Genomic DNA, 18,412 nt, shown 5'->3' on the forward strand with positions numbered 1-18,412 from the left:
CTGACGCGATTCAAATCTTTTTAAACTATCACATAAAAAAAAAAAAGATCATGTTAACTGGAATTTTGCATTGTGTAAAGTGAAAAGTGGTATAATTTTTTCAAATAGTCCTCGCATAACACGTTTTTCTTAACTGAAAAACGTGTTATGCGAGGCCTGGCTGTATATGATATCAAAATTATTCTTTGCATCCAGTTCCTTTGTGACTACATCGTAGTATCCAATCAAATTGGTCAGACAAGACTTTCATTAATTAATAATTATCTTATTAGTTGGCAGAAGTTTACAGAATAATAGATTTGGTTGTAGAAAACTTGCAGCCTTCTATTCATTCAAGGTTAAATTAGTGCTATTGAATCTGCAAACTTCGGTAATTCACACCAAGTGAAAAACCATGCTTGTGTAGGAATATTTCACTTTATTAAAGAGGTTTATGGCAATCCACCTGGAAAAGAAGGATTTGGAAGTTATAATACAGGAGTATGTGAAGTTCTCCAAGCAGTATAGACAGGTGGCAAGGAAAGCCCCAGCACTCATAGGTTTAAAGAGTGTAATTTAAAACGCTGCATTTTATATAACAGTTTTTAGCTGGAATTTCGTATCCCTGTAAACTCTTCTTACTTTTGCCATTTGGGGGATGCATTGATTTTATATACTGCACATTTTTATGTAACTAATCATTATTTGCAAATAAAGGATTATTATCATTATTGTTGTTATTGCTCTTATATTATTTCTCTGTGATTTTGGGCATCCCACCTCGTGACGGGTGGGATGCCCAAAAACAAGCTGGCCTCGATTAACGCAATTGAAGTACACAGGGTGGTTGTTCTTATGTCTGCTGTTACCGTTGGTCGAGGAACTCTGACTATACCATACAGGAGTTCAGGATTTTCTGGAGTCCCTTGTAGCTGTTTGCTGGGAGACCTATTACTGCTAGGTTGTTATATAGCGTCTTTGGCACCATACCAGTGGTTGATATGATGATCGGGATGGTCGTTATTTGTTATATATGCCACATCTCTTTTTGATCTCCTGTCTTAGGTTCGTGTACTTCCTCAATTTTTCCTCATGTGTTTGCTGGAGGTTGCCAGTGCTGGGTACTGCTATGTCAATCAGATAGGTAGCCTTTTCCTTCTTGTCCACATGGGTTACGTCCGATCTGTTGTCTGGGATTGTGTTATCCATTATTATGGCATAATCCCAGTACAGCTTGTGATTTGGGGCCCCTAGTACTTGTAGTACGGTGCACTTTCTTTGATCACTTGGCATTTCCTTGATAGTGTCTGTTATTATTATTATAATTATTCTTATTGAATATCTTCACCAATCCCTTTATTTGATGTGGTGAGAATACCTTTAGAACACCTTTTGATATAATTTCGATCATATAGCTCACGTATATCTCTTAACAGTCTTGTACTATAAGTTAATAAAGAGAAGTGTTTAGGAAGATTTCCTGATCTCTGAATGCTTTGAAAGGTCAAGGAAAACTTCTAAAACTCTAGCATTATATAAACTGAGTGATCACTGAATTATGACCATCCACCTAATACTTCGCAGGTCCTCCTTTTGCCCTCAGTACAGCAGCTATCCAACGTGGCATTGATTCAACAAGATGTCGGAAGCGTTCAGCATGTATGGCCAACCAAGCTGTGCGTAATGCGGCTAGCAAAGCAGGTATGGAGGTGATTGGTGTATCCAGACGCCTGATATGCCTTTCCATAGTGTCCCACAAGTGCTCTATGGAATTGATATCGGTAGAGTTCAGAGGCCAATTGATATACTGGAAGTCAGAACTATGTTCCTCAAACCATTCCTGCACATCAAGTGCCCGATGGCTTGGAGCATTGTCATCTTGGAAGACACCATCGGCATTCGGGAAAAGGTGTAACATATTGGGGTGTACACAGTCAGCAAGCAGTTGACGATAGCGAAGATCAGTGATACATTGTTCCACATGCACCAGGGGTCCAAGTTCCTGTGCCAGTGAAATATGCCCCATACCAGGGGGGTATTCGGGGGTGGGCAGAGATGGCATATGCCATCTCTGCCCACCTTAACCAAAAATTTGAAATTAAAGAAACAGAATGCAGGAGGCGTTGTAAAAAAAAAAAACTCAAAAGCGTAGTCACCATGCCTCCCCCTTACGATGATACCTGGATACGCCACTGCCCCACACCATACAACCGCTTCCACCGGCCTGCACTTCTGATACCATGCATGATGAATCAAGAGCCTCGTGTTCTTGATGCCAAATCCGTACACAACCATCCACGCTGTGATGGTTGTGTTTTTCCCCTGAATTCAAATTTAGGGAAGAGCTTGGTGAAGTTGTGAATGAATTTAAGTTAAGTACAGGTATTGATTGATAATAAAATAGGTTTATAATTCAGACAATACCTGTTGTCTTTTAAGTAAGACAGAGCACGAGAAATCCTGTAAGGACTGAAAGAAAGTAGGAGAAGAAATGAAAATAGATTCCTGACCAGGAGTGACAGGACCAGTGACAGACAGAAGCTGTGAATAGAATTCATTGTTAATGGTGCAAAAGAAAAAATTTGGGTAGAATCCTTGACAGAACTGCAAAGGAGGTGGAAATAGGAAAGTTTAAAATTTAAGGAACTGTGTTCTGTTAAACGAAAGCTGGAAAACATGCTGGGAGAAAACCATTTATGAGTGTTTTTTATTAACAAATGTAACTTTCTGGAATAAATAATTTTGTAATTAAGCCCTTTTAGGAATCAGACCAGCGACATTGCCAACAATCATGAAGAATATTTAAAATTCGATGTGTTTCAAAATACGTCAATTTGTATTCCGTTGAATTGCAGGGAGTCCCTTACGAATGAAGTAAGAAAGTTCACAGAAAATTAGATATGTCTAAAGGAATTGAACCAGATAGAACTTGTAAGGCAGAGGTAGAGACAGTTTTCCGTGTCTATACCAGGCTGCAGCAGCATAAGTGACAATTGGAAAAACAACAGCTTTGTATAGTGTATGCAGAACTTTATGGTTCGGACCCCGATCCTGACGGGAAATGCAAACAATTTTAAAGACAAATTTTCTCACTTTGTCAGACAGATGATTCAGATGAGGAAGAAAGATAAGGCGATTATCAATCAGTAATCCAAGGGATTTTGTGGTAGTTACAAAAGGGAGAGATTTAATCATTATCATTAATTTTTATGAGAGGAGGACGAGTTGGCAAAAGGGTGCCTTTGAAAACCATCATACAAATTTTTCTGTGAGAAATAGTAAGTTTAAGTATTGACCAAACAGAAAGTTTTTGAAGAACAGAATTTGCATTTTCTTCTAATGAATGGCAAGAATTTCCATAAAAAATAACTAAATCATCCACATATGCAAGTGATGAATAATTTGGGAAAACCTAAATTTAGTAACCATTGGTTGAAAACAAGGGTCCAAGAATAGACCCTTGCAGACATCCACGTAAAACTTTCCGAAAAACTGTGCGAAAATTTGATGTAACCTTAACAGTTCTATCTTAAAAAAAAATAATAATAATTAAAAAAATAAATAAATAATTCCTAATAAGTTTGTGGCCGACCGGGCTAGCCAGGTGGGTAAAGTGCCTGCCTGGCAACCCAAAGGTCATGGGTTCGAATCCCGGCTTGGGCTTGGATCAAAGTACTGCAAAAACCTTGGGAAGTGCACTATGGCTACAGAAGCCGAAGCGCCAACAACTAAAATAAATAAATAAATAAATAAATAAAAAAAGTTTGTATAGGTTAGCAGAGCATTTCAGAGTTTTGAGACGCTTGAGGGCACTCTCCCACCAAAGAGAGAGTCAAAGGTTCCCTAGAAGTTGATAAAAATTCCAGGACGTATTTAGAAGACGATTCATTAACAAAATTCAGAAGAGTAACAAGGGCATCTTCAACACCAACTCCAGAACGAAAACCATATTGTTTACTAGAATAGCTGTCTGTGTCCTGAAGCAAAGCCAGGATTTTATATGAGATCAAGAGTTCTAGGATCTTACCAAAATTAGATAACAAAGTGATAGATCTGTAAGATCGGGGAAGACTAGGGGACTTGCCAGTTTTAAACAGAATCCTTAAGATGACAGATTTCCACGAATTTGGGAAAACTTTTTTTTTTTTTTTTTTTTGTAGACATTTATTATATAAATTTAGAAGAAAATTTGGACAGCAGGAGTGAAGTTTTATCAAAAACTCCCCTTCGATAAGACCTTTGCCAGGACACCAATTAGGTTTAATCATGGAAATGGCAGAAGATAATTTAGCAGGAGTAAAAGGAACAGCAACTGAGTAAGTAAAATAATTAAGATTAAGTTTTCGAATATCTGTATGACGGCAAATCTATCAGGTAAAAAGAGAGCATCCAGAATTGAATTTTGTTTCTAGAAATTTTGTAAACAATGTTCCAAGGATTTTGATTACTGACATGATGAACAAATTTCTTCCAGGTGAATTTCTTCCAATTTGGATTTAGCAATGAGTTTGACATATTGATGCTTTTTCCTAAAATAGATTGCATGGAGTTGGTTGACATCATCAGCTGGCCAAGAACGTGTGTGCTGTTGATAATATTTTTGGGCACGAAAAACTTCACAAAACAGGATTGTCAATTCTCTGTTCCATCAATGAGTGGTAACATGTTTTTTAGATTTCCTGTTAGTAGAGTGAGTAGCAGCTTTGAGGAGAGTATTGTAAACAAGTGTAGCACAGTCATATTTTCAGAAAAACAAGAAATTCAGAAATTAAAATATTAGAGAATTTCTGCCAACTGGCATTTTGCAAGGAAAGGCGAGAGGAGGTGGAAGTATATTGGGAAGAAATGGAAGGAACAGGTTGAATTTGAAAGAAAATTGTACGATATTCAGAAGTCTAATCAACACAAACTGTCCAAGAACAGATTTTTTAAAACAGGAAGAAGGGAGTGTTAAATCAATATTGGATTGACCAATGGAAGAAGATGAAGGTAGATTTGTTAAGAATATTAAGAATACTGTGAAAGGCCTGCATCTATGAGAAAGACCAACCAATGTATAAGCATTCTAAGGAGATAGCAAGTTTATTTATATATTCTTGGGGAAAGGCCTAGAATCCAATTCACAGTTTGTCTAGATTTTGAGGAAGTACTAAAATGAAAGGTAACTTACTTAGTGAAGTCATCAAAAGAAAAACCTTGTTTGCTAAAGTTTATATAAAGAAGATCCTCAAGTATTTCTTCCTTTGTGGAATTTCTGCCTATATCATAAATTAAAATGGTTGTTTTTAGAATTTTGGGGGGTTCAATCTTAATACCCATATCAGTCAGCGAAGTTACCTTACCTTCTGAGGTCTCTTTATCACTTTTGTTCTTTATCATTTTTATAGATTTTATTTTAACCTGTTTTAAGGACTGTTGGAAGGTCTTAGCTATGTTATCAAAAACACCTTTACTGGTTGAGCAAATACTAGAATCTGTAGAAGTAGCAGTATCCAGGTTTTGTGTTGATAATGGTTAGACAGTTTGGTATTTGTATACAGGCAGCACAGCACTGCCCTTTGAATTCTGTCACCAAGTTTTTAATAAAGAAAATTACTAGTTACTTTAGTAAATTTGTTGCTTTCTTTAGTAAAAGATTCAATTTCTTTATTTTATGAGCCTGAGTCCTAGCATCAACCGGAGGAGCATCAGCTATTGAAACAACGTTATTTGTTTGCTGACAGTCCTGACTTTGACAATTATCGTTAGGAGAAAAATCTATTCTGACAGGGCTTACCACTGAGGATGCATTTAATTTTGCATCTGGCTGACTTGACATTATGTCCTGTGTAGAACCCAAAGGAGGAAAATCCTCATTTGAAATGCTTGTATCAGTGACAACAGTTTTGTCATCCATGTTAAATTGAGAATTTAAAAGTTAAAGTAAAACTCAGCCTTACTTCCTTAGCTGTCACTACATGTGCCAGGGAGAGAGGTGCGGGGAAAACAGAACCACTTTGCAGCTCAATGCCAGGTCAAGGTCACGTTTAACTTGAAAGGCACTGAACAATGGCCGAAGCGCACATAAGAAGTAGTAGTAACAAGAATGAAGAAACTCATTCAAAATTTCTCTTGCCTGGTTTCATTATTCTCCACTTGCATCTGGCACTTCCAAGGGTCGATCTCGATATAGCAACACAAAAAAGAACTGAATACTGCACTTTTAATTACACAAATCAAGAAAAATTTACGGAGCACAATGTACAACAACCAGACAGTATTGTCTCCCCCTAGCGGATGGTGCCTCCGTAGCCAGGAGCAGCAGTGCATAGCACACGCTTCTTGATTAGACCGGGGTTCGAGCCCGTGACCACCAAATACAGAGGATGCGGAAAGGTCAGGGAATGACCACCGCATATCCCCGGAGCAATATGGCCTTAGTTGCTAATGCTCCTAAAAACCAAACAACAACAACCCTAGCAGACTGAAGTCAGGCAGAAGTTTCAAGAGCAAAATTTCATCACATCAATAAAGTTGAAGTGGTAATTGTGTAGTTCTTAATATTCTTGCTGAATATTTGAAATACAGACCTCAGTTTAATGGAACTTCAGATATAATGGATGCCGACCAGGCATCCATTATATCTGAAGTGCATCTGAAGGCCGAGTGGATAAAGTGCATGCCTGGCAACCCAAGTCGCGGGTTCAAATCCCGCCTCGGGCTTGGATCAGAGTAAAATGCAAAAACTTTGGGAGGTGCAATATGGCCACAGAAGCCGATGCACCAACAACTAACAGGAAAAAAAAAAGAAGAAGAAAAATATAATGGATAGCATCCACTGAATCAGGCTTTCTGTCATACAGGACTCACTGACATAACCATCTCAGTCTGATATTAGATAAAAATATTTTCACAATAAAACAGAGCACCAGAGAGTCTGGATTTACCTTCTCATCACCTTTCATTAGCCTGCTGAGCATCTCATACATCAGTAAGAAATCATCTGAACTTCAAACAAGTGAACTAGAGAGTTCTTCAGACCGAATAAAATTTAATCGTTTTCCACTGCCATTGCATAACGCAAGATTTCAATCTCTTGTACTCCACACTGTAAGTGCAGTAAACACTAAATTTGTTCAAGTTTAAAGGACAACCGAATTTAGCAGACAGACCTTTCTCCCCCCTTTTATAGTTCATTTAAGTGAGGGTTTACTGTAAATATAATTTGTTATGGATATAACCATAACCACATTTAAAGGTGGTCTCTGTAACTGGGTGAAAAATTTCTTTATGCAGTTCTTTAAGATTGTAAATTTCTTATTACAGATTCATATTAATTTTAAAAAGTTTGAACAATATGTGATACACAAAATTCATTTCATATAAATTTTCTGTATTTTAGATGATGTGTGTATTGGTGGACAAGTTCTTAAAGACTCAAATAGTAGAATGTTCAGCTGTTGCCAATTGGATTTTTTCCAAAGAAATGATTCCAGAATTTATGAAGTAAGTCTGAATAATGACATGAAGTATGTTGATAAATGAAGATACATACTTTCAGACATGAAGTATGTTGATGCCTAAAAGTTAAGCAACAAATGAGGTTTTATCAATGACTCCAGAATGACAAATAACAAAATTATAATATATGCATTAATGCAAAAAATGCTGAATATTGTAGGATAATTTTGCAATTTTTGACATAATTAATTTAGTATGCTCTTATTAACTTGATTGCAGTCGTATTTCAAACCTGCTTCTCATTGAAAATTGTCCCAAATAGAAAGAATGGATGCATTTACCTGAATATTTGTTTGCATAACTGTGATGTAAATCATTAATATGTCAAGCTAATCATCACAGTAGAACATCCATTGACATGTTAGTGGCCTGACAATGGAAATTTGAAAGTTCTATAAAAATGTGAGTAAACATGAGCAGATGACCATCTTGTGCACAATGCACTTAACATGCCTAAAGACAATGAAGGACAGACTTTGAAAGGAGTCAGATCATTGGATTATTAGAAGCTGGATGATCAACAGAATAAATCACCATTAGTTGGATTGTGATGCCCATGTAGTTGGATGCTGTCAACAGTCAGTACAGGAAAGTACTCTGACACATCACCAGGGCTCAGGTATCATCAGAAGAATGTCAGAACATGAGGATCAGCAGATTCACCGCCTACTGATAAGAAACAGATCTGTCACTGTCTGCCAGATTTTCAACATTGTATTTCTCTCTGTCTCTCTCTCTCTATCTATCTCTCAAGAAGTGGGACTGCATTCTTTCCAACTGTTGCCCTGTGATTCAGTTAAGTTATCAGCATCTGCAGTGGTTCAGGGGAAAAGCTGAGGCCAACAGCTGAATTGTGGTGTGTTACGATAGCTATTCATCTCTGGTCATTATTGGTGATAAGATGTTATTTTAAACCATTCTAAAACAAGTGCTGCCCTTTCCACACTACATCCTGAATGCTATTCTTCAGTAGGACAGTTCCTACCCACATACAGCATTCACCAGATCTGTCAGCAATTAGACATTTTGGGATATGGAATGCTCGTTGACCTTCTCTCAGCTCCCTCTATTACTGTTGCCCAACTCACAACACAAGTGAAGAAGCATGGCCCAGTGTTTACTGAGGACATCTGTCACCTTCTGAACTCCCTACTGTGAAATGTAGCCACTCATATTGCTGTTCATGGTGATGTGCACTGCAATTTCATAATTAAATACAGCTGAATTGATACACAGACTTAATCATTTCTTGTCTACATTGATATAGCATCCCCAGGGGGCTCACATCTGGTGAGTATGGGCTTGGCACACCCAGGGTCCAGAGCTGCTGGATATCATCATTCTTCTCTTTCTTGGTGATTCCCTTCTACTTCTGATTCTTGTTCTCTCTCTCTCTCTCTCTCTCTCTCTCTCTCTCTCTCTCTCTCTCTCTCTCTCTCGCTCGCTTCCCCCCCCCATCTGTGTTTTGCTGAGTAACTCAAATTTGTTTGGCTGGTACAGCATAAGCCTCAGGCTTCCTTGCACTATATGGCTAATAATAATAATAATAATAATATCTGGTCACCACTTATTTTGAGCTCAACGCATGCTCTCCTTTTAGGTGGGACATTTGCAATGATGAGCAGTCTGTTTGAAACAAGCTGTTGTAATGGTATGTTAAAAATGGTAGACTTGGCATGTTGATGGATACTCTGGTTAAGCAGTGTAAATATAGCCTGAAGCATTTGTTTAAATTTTTTAAAGATAACAAAGAAAGGATGTAGCTTTTTACTCATTATCCATCTTAAAAATTTTAGTAATCTAATATTGTGGAAGCACAATTTCCTTTAAATTGTCACCTTGAAGTGTATATGTTATGTACAATGGCCTATAATTTGCAAAACATGAGAAAAATACTTCAACACTATATCCAGATCTACTATTGATACTTTCATAACAGACTCTAATTGTTCTAAGTACAGTCGATTTGAAGATGTGGGAGACGTTATACTCAAATCACAAGCAAAACTAAATAATTTCATATGGAACTGGGATCCGCAGAAGAATTCAGCACAGCCCATAGATGCCACACTGATTTAAAAGAATCTGTTAGCAACTTGTTATATATATATATATACACACAGTAAACTCCCGCAAATAGCGGGGGGTTATGTTCCTGAGAAATGCAGCGAATACTGAGTTATGGGTCCCATAGTAATAAAGGGGTTCCGGTCCAAAGTATGAAATATATAAGAAAAACTAGTCTAAAATTTTGTTTATGTATGTATTATATGTACCTTCATAATATGACTATGTACATAGACAGTACATAGTGAAATGCAAGCATATGGCATCGAAATGCAAGCATATGGCATCGAAATGCAAGCATATGGCATCGAAATGAAAATAAGAAACAATTTAATATTAAATGTAATATTTATTAGAAATTTCAAACAAATCTTTCAAACCAGCACCTTTGCTAGCTAAAAAAACTTATCCCACCAGTGCTATCACCAGTTTCGCTAAAGTGTTGATAAAGGAGTTTTGCCTTTTCACGAATGATGAGTGAACTTAACGGAATTTTATTTTGAGTTTGGTCTTCTATCCACAGATTTAAAGCTTTTCCATTTTTTCTAATTTAACATCACGAGTTACAGAGCAAATTTTTGAAGCAATTAGTGCGTTTTCACAGACACTACGGCTGATTTTTTTCTTCCGGTTTCTTGATTGATCGTACCGTTAACTTATTGATTTTATAATATTTTGCCACTGAGGAGACACTTTCACCATTAGAAATTTTATCTAATAACTCAATTTTATTTGCTAATGTCATCACCTTCTTTGATCTTTTCACATTTCCCTTGTTATTCGTAGTCATATTTTTGTATGGGTTAGAAAGAACTTGTCCACAATAAAGTCACTTTCTTCTGTTAACACACTCGAAAAAGTCTGTTTTACACTGCAAAATGGTAGATTTATCACTTTTGTAAGCATATCAATTTATAAATTGATAAATTTATTCAATTTATAAGCATATAAATTAAAAGCAAATGACAAAGCCTTCCATGACAAGCGCATAACACATACTGAACAAGGATTAGCGAGAAACATCCACGCTCGCATTTTTGTCACCCCTCTCACCCCACCCACTGAGCACTGTTTTGACCGGGAAAGATAATTTTAGCCATGCTCATGTTTTTTTATAGTGGAAAATGTTCACGGCGCTTTAAAATTCACATTTTTTTAGGTTTCATTTTATATTAAATCAGTGACCGCAAATAGCGGGAGTTTACTGTATATCTATATCTATATATTATATATATATATACAGGCACTCCCTGGCTTACGTAATACTCGACTTACAGATTTAATTACTGGCCGTGGCAAACTTTAAAAAATTGTGAAGGCGTATTTTGTATCCTGTAGGAATAAATGGAGGTATCGTGAAAATATTGTAATGTGAATTGTTTATTTTATTTATTTATTTATTTATTTTTTTTTTTGGTAATTCGTTCCAAGACCTTGGAAGTTGAAATTTTCACTATATAACTAAGCTGTTTATCTCTCTAAAAGGTCATTTTTATAATGGAAATTGCCCTACACTTTCATCATTATCATATGTTCTGTTATAAGAATCAATTTTGAACGCCTTTGTGATATTTTTCGCTCACACATTTCTGGAGGTCACGACCATAAAACAATAAAAACAATTTGCACTTTCCGGTTTATTGGGCTTTTCTGTTAGCGCAATCAGTTATAAATGGATAGTAAAGTCAGACTTATTGCATTTGCCATAATACCGATAACTGGATTCTTTGGGTATTTATGTTATGGTATTATGGTGAAATGAGTTCCCCTTCACTGAAATCTTCAATCATATAAAAAACATAATAACCCACTTGCTAGCGTGTGAGTGGGTTGGTCACTCACACACTAGCAAGACATGTGGATTTATTGGATGACTGTTTTTTACAGCAACATGTTTGAGAGGCAACCAGAGGGAGTAATACACTTGATCTGATTATCAACAGTGATTATTCATGCAGCAGTAATTAAGAATTTGCAGATAAAGGAACCACTGAGTGACAGTGATTACAATGTACTGATGTGAGAATTACTTAAAGATGTAACTACCATCAAGGCTAAAGGGAAGAACAATTGCTTTCATAAAGGTGACTACAAGGGTTTCAGACAGTTTTTAAATTCTGTACAATGGGGTCAACTGATGATGTTGCCAGTGTTGAATTCTAAATGGGAAGCCTTCAGGGACGTAATTTTGGAGGCTACTAGGCTTTTCATTCCAACTAAGAATTACTGTTCAAGATTTAGGCCTAAATTGATGTCAGATGAACTAATGAGGCTTTTGGCAGAGAAGAAAAATGTATGGAATGCATATAAAATATCAGGTGACACAGAAGCCTATGGCAGATATAAACTAGTCTGTAATCAAGTCACAAAAGAGGTTAGGCAGACGAAGGCAGATTATGAGAAATCCTTGGGAAAGGATGCAAAGAAAACAGCAAAGAGTTCTTTATTTATGTAAACTCTAGAAGGAAAGGGATGAATCAGATTGGACCACTTAACATAGATGGGTTGACTATTGATGATCATGCTCAGGTAGTTGTTAAACTGAATGAGTATTTTGCATCTACATTCACACATGAGGAGTTATTCATTGAGGGGAGTGACAGAAGTTTATCAAACTCTAACAGGGAGCTAAGTGATTTTGTAATAACTGAGAGCAAACTGCAGGAGAATTTGTTGAAGTTAAACATAAAAAAGACACCTGGGGTGGATGGGATCTATCCAGTTATATTAAAGGAGGCAGCAAAGGAAGTAAGCAAACCCTTAGCCATAATTATGAGAGCTTCCTTGGACTCAGGTGAGGTTCCCATGGACTGGAGGTGTGCAAATGTATCACCAATTCACAAAGGGGGTTCAAAAGGTGACACAAGTAACTACAGACCTGTTAGTTTGACTTGTGTTCCAGGGAAAATAATGAAATTACTGGTTAGAGAAGCATTGCAGGATCATCTAGACAATACTGCAGTAATAGTTAAGACAGCATGGGTTTGTTAAAGGGAGCTCTTGTCTGACCAATTTGATTGGATACTATGATGTGGTCACAATTAACTGAATGCCAAAAATAATTTTGATATCATATACTTGGCTTTCAGGAAAGCTTTTGATACTGTTGCACATGGAAGACTTCTGCACAAATTGGAGAGATGTGGTATTAAGGGTTAGTTGCTACAATGGATAAAGGGATGGTTGAGTGGGAGACGACAGAGAGTGGTAATCAATGGACACTGCTCTTTGTGGACAAATGTTATTAGTGGATTTCCCCCGGGTTCGGTGTTGGGCCCATTGTTGTTTTGTATATTTATCAATGATATTGATGAAGGTATATTGGGTTTAATGTCCAAGTTTGCAGATGATACAAAGGTTGGCATGGTTTGATAACAACAGTAAAAACAGTATGCTACTCCAACTGGATCTAGATAAGTTGGGAAAATGGGCTGAGAAGTGGCAACTGAAGTTTAACATTGACAAATGCAAAGTACTGCATATGAGTATCAATAACCAAAGAGAAACGCATGACGTACTACACTCAGGGAAGTGAAAAAGACCTTGGGGTAATTGTGCAGTTGAATATGATGTTTGCTGAGCAGTGCAGATGAGCTGCCCGGGCAGGTCAATGATATATATAGGAATTTTGCTAGCAGGGACAGGGAGGCGATTATCCCATTATACAAGGCAATGGTCAGGACACACCTTGAGTACTGTGTTCAGGTCTGGAGGCCTGATTTTAGGGAGGATGTAGAGTTGCTAGAATTTTTAACTTGAAAGAATCAAGAAGAGGTATTTGTTTAATTTTTTGTCCTTCTATCACTGTTTTTTTTTTGTTTTTCACTTAAGTTTTTTACAGGTCCAGCCACCTAGGTAAATATTATATGACTTACATGAGCTGAGATTCTAAGTACAAAATAAAGACTACTTTTAGAAAACTAAACTTTAAAAAACAAAATAAAACTTAACAATTCTATCTAAACATAAAAACACTAAAGTCAGTTGACAATATTTTTAATTATTTCTTTTTTTTTTTTTTTTTTTTTTTTTATCTCTTGTTATCTGAATTTTCCTGATGCTTGCATGAAATAACAATGAAAGTTCTTCCTTACCTTATATGCTTAGAAAACTGAAAACAATTTTTGATCCTTTTTAAATGAAACAAATATGCCTTTATTGAATTCCATGGTTGCAGCTTTCAGGCATAATTATTTTAAATTTTCTTTATTATGATTTATCATTTATTCCTACATTTTAGTATAAAATATCATCTTTTAGTTACTAAAATATTATCATTTAGTGTATGTTTTCTAAACTTCCATTCCCCCTCCCCCAATCACCTCTGCTGATTATGCACAAACAACTTGTGTTGTTTTATCCATTGTGTGGCATTTGCATGCCAGTATTAACAGCATACTCTGTTGTTGCCCAGAGATTTATGCAGTGAACTATACTTAGATGTTTGCAACAATATTATCGACCTTCCATTGCTAACGTGGAATCTGACAGGTGCCACTTTTTTTAAAAAAAAAATTTCTGTTATTTTTTTAAGTTTGTAAATCAAATCAAATTTTCCTGTGTGCCTTTACCTACCATAGTTTCTGACTGTTTGAACAGTATTTAGTGTTTTCATTTTGTTATACTATGAATCACACCACAATAATTTTTTTGTGTGGCATTTAACATGCACCAGGCAAGCAAATGCTTCTATCTTTCTTCTAGGCAATTCCTATTCCTGTGTGGGAACAGGTGTCTAATCTTGCTGTAGAGCAGGGGTCTGCAACCTACGGCCCACTGGCTGGATCTGTCCTACCACTCAGAATCATCCAGCCCACATTCCCAGGAGCCTCTGTAGCCAGGTGGGAAGGAGCAGCAGTGCGTAGCACACGCTTCTTGATTAGACTGGGGTTCGAGCCCATCACCACCAAATACGGAGGATGCGGAAAGGTCAAGGAATGACCACTGCATATTCCTGAGCAATATGGCCTTAGTTGCTAATGCTCCTAAAAACCAAACAACAACAACCCACATTTCCAAAAAGGAATATCATATCCACCCGGCCTGCGGTGGTCCTAAAAAAATTCAAGTTTGTAATTCTATCTCAGGCCTGATGTAGAACCGCAGTATTTTAATAAATTACAATGATTTGTACGGTGTTACGAGCCTGTATATAAATATACATATTTGTTTATATAATTCAAAAAATTAAATATCTAAAATAGAAATAAAAAAAAGAAGCATATAGGTTTTTGATTTTAGAAGTTTCAGGGAACAGTGTTACTTTCATACATTTTTGTTACAATTGGTTTTGATCAGTCATAGCTCCCATTTTCTGTCTGTTCTACAGCAGCTGACGGCACCACGGCTCGTGTTTCATCAGCCACACTTGGAGTGGAAGGAGCTTGCATAGAAGCATCTATCACTGTTTGACTTACCGTCTCCTTATAACCTGTGTTTCGGCCTTTTTTAGTTTTGTCTATTGCTCTGCTCATATACTGCTGCTCTTGTTACTTTGCTCCTTAATTTGGATTCCTTGGAATTGGGCGAGTTTTGTTAGTCATACAGTGCATGTATTTTTTGTATTTTGTACTTGGGGCGTGGTGGCATATATAGCTAAACTGCGAGGTGTTATCTTCTTTACTTACGATTATAATAGTTATAACAATAGCAATGTTTGAATTTCTCTTTTTTTTTTCTTTTTTTTTTTTTTTTCCCTTCACTGAACCCCAATGGCAACAAAATGAAGGAAGGGGGATGCTGAGTGCCGAGTAAAAATACTTTTTAACACAACGCTTTGGCAGGCCCGTATGTTAATTTGCTATGCAAGTGTTTCTGTGAATAAGGAGTTCAACATCAAGCAAGATTTTGAACTCCTTATTCTATGAGAACTATGAAACAAAACATCCGAAATTCAGAGAATTTAATGGGCAAGCAAGGATGAATTTCATGAACTTAAATTGAGCCTAGAAAAACAAAGTTTGGTATTCAAGTGACAAAGGGCAGAATCAGAAAGAAATACACATGCCAGCTACACATTGTCGAAGTTGATAACAGAAAATTCGAAGCCTTTAACTGATGGGGATTTTGTGGTTTGTTGTTGGTTTGGTTTTTTTAGGAACATTAGCAACTAAGGCCATATTGCTCCGGGGATATGCGGTGGTCATTCCCTGACCTTTTCGCATCCTCCGTATTTGGTAGTCACGGGCTCAAACCCCGGTCTAGATCAAGAAGTGTGTGCTGCTCCTGCCCACCTTGCTACAGAGGCGCCAGGATTTTGTGAAAGAGTGTTTGGTGACAGTTGTAGACATTAAGAGACTATTTTCAAATGTCAGTCTCTCTCTGCAAGAACAATTACACGATGAATAGAAGAAATGTCAGTTGAATAGAAGAATTGTGTGTGAAAAATCGTTTAAAGGACTACTGAAAAAATTTCCGGTTAGCACTTGATGAGAGTAGAGATACCAAAAATACTGCTCATCTTGCAGTATTTGTACGTGGAGTAAATTCGACATTCTTGAGGAGTTTGTTCAGTTGGTTCCTATCAAGGTCACTATCACAGGAGCTTGAAGCTTTGCTGAAGTGTACTGCAGACATAAAGCTGGATCTGTCAGTGCTAGAATGCATGACAACCAATGGAGTGCCAGCAATGGTTGGAGAAAAGAAAGGTGTTGTGGCTCTGCTTCAAAGACACATGTAAGGCCTTGAAATTAAAGATGATGTCCGAAAAATGCAATGTTAGGAAGAAATAGCAACATTCCTTGCAAGTAAAAATGTGAATGCCTCAGAATTTCGTAATCCCAAATAGTGTTCACATCTGGCATTTCTGATGGATTTAACATCCCATTTAAACAACCTGAACTTGCAGCTTCAGGGAAGAAATCTGCTGATACATGAGATGTGTGGATACGTCGTTTCCTTAAACTCCAGGAGACCAAACCAACAGATGCCAACGTGTTTGTGACTTGAGAACTGAGTTTTCTTCCCGTTTTGCTGACATTCCTTTACACACAAGTGATTTCAGGCTGTTTGCTACTCTGTTTGATATGGAAGTGGATACTGTACCAGAAAATGTTTAAATGGAACTTATTGAGATGCAGTGCAGTGATCTATTAAGATCCATATTTCATGCGGAGGGCGTATCCCATTTAAACAGTTCTACAGTTTAAAAAAAGAACTGTAGCTTCACTACAGTTCTACAAGAAATATCTTCTTGAATCTGGGAAATATATCAACTTGGTAGATCACGCGAAAAAAATGGCATTGATGTTCAGTAGCACTTATATGTGCAAGCAGCTATTCTCAAAAGTGAAATACACGAAGAGCAATTTAAGAACCCAACTGACTGATGCCCATTAGATGATGTCCTGCATCTGGCCTCATCCAGCCTGTTGCCTAATATTGAGGGACTTTCAAGGAACAAACAGTATCAACTCTCAAACTAGTTGTTTGTCCTTAAGACATAATATTACTTAAATAAAATAACATCATTCATAGTTTATTTAGAATTTATTACCTATAGAAAGTGGCTGGCGTATCCAGATATCATCATAAAGGGGGGGGGATGGTGACCAGGCTTTTAGGTATTTTTTTTAGAACACCTGTGTTCTTTTTCTTTAATTTTAAAATTTTGGGGTTGGGGGGGCATTTACCCCCTCTGTCCACCTCAAATGTGCCCCTGGCTATAGACATCAATGTGGCCCACCATCTACTCGCAGACATGGCCTCTGGTCCCTATGGAAGAAGGTTACGACCCCTGCTGTAGAGCTATAATTTCATTGGCTAAATGTGAACAGCTTACAAAAATAAAGATATTCATGGTGTATCTGCCAGATACCATCTGAGCATCTGGGTTTCAATCTGAGAATCAGTGACATGGAAAATTCTAAAAAATGTGATACAAACTTTCTTTATTATTGGTTTCTCATTCAGTGTTTTTAATTGGCTTTAGCAAATCAAAATTAATAGATCATCTTAAATTCAGCAAAAAACCAAAAAAATAATTTTTATATTAAAACAAAAGGGATATTAAATACATACTGTACAAGTCCTTAAAATTGAGGGATGGGTGATGGAAGGTTAAATTTCTGTATTGCTAACAAGATATTGGGTGTTAACAAGCAACAGTCAATGCATTATGAATCCACTCAGTTTTCAGTTCATAGTTCTCTTCTGATTAAAAACTTTTCTGTCAGGAAATTTCCCATTTTTTTTTTTTAATAAATGAAAAGTTATTTCCACATAATGATAAATGTACAGAAATTAAGGTGCGTCAGGTAACATAGTCTATGACTTCATTTCTTGTGTTCTGCACAATTGAGATTATTCATTGAATATCTCCTAACTCTTGAAAAGTGTGGCCATCTAAACACATTATTGTTTCTTTTGTGTCTTACTGGTGGTTTTTTTTTTTTTTTTTTTAAGATAAAAGTACTTTGTTGGAAGCCAAGTCTCTCACAAGAAACATTTCTTCCATTATATTTTACTGGGTTATGGTTTAAGTTACAATTCAGAAATACAATCAGAGCTCTTTATAGCGACCATCTTTTTAATGTCCTATGTAGTTGGTCCCAGCCAATTTCTCATTACCCTAATGCTATTTTATGAACAATCGATATAACAACCAATTTCTCATTTCCCCTGGGTGGTCATTATATAGAGCTTTGACTGTAATGCCATTTTTGTATCATGATAATTAGAGTAAAGTAACTCTAATCTGTATTTCATTTTTTGCATAGTGGTAGAAAATTGAGAGGTATAAAGTGGTGTCAGTCATAAAAAATCTGCTGTTGAAATTTCATAACAACAGAGAGAAATCAGCCACCTGGAAACTAACTACAACACATCTATGCTGCAACCATCCTTCATCAGTTTGCATTTATGTCAT

At 36.7% G+C, this 18,412-nt stretch overlaps 1 protein-coding gene across 1 annotated transcript in view; it reads left to right on the forward strand.

The window, feature by feature from the left end:
• Positions 1–18,412, forward strand: part of Cbp80 (Nuclear cap-binding protein subunit 1) — a 393,330-nt gene that overhangs the window by 345,402 nt on the left and 29,516 nt on the right. Inside the window, exon 20 of the mRNA XM_090368459.1 lies at positions 7,361–7,464. Within this exon, the coding sequence (XP_090224585.1) occupies positions 7,361–7,464 (104 nt within the window). The remainder of the gene's footprint in view (positions 1–7,360; positions 7,465–18,412) is intronic.

Source organism: Mastigoproctus giganteus, chromosome 2 (genome assembly GCF_048544385.1).
Source record: "Mastigoproctus giganteus isolate SK-2022 chromosome 2, ASM4854438v1, whole genome shotgun sequence".
NCBI lineage: Eukaryota > Metazoa > Arthropoda > Arachnida > Uropygi > Thelyphonidae > Mastigoproctus > Mastigoproctus giganteus.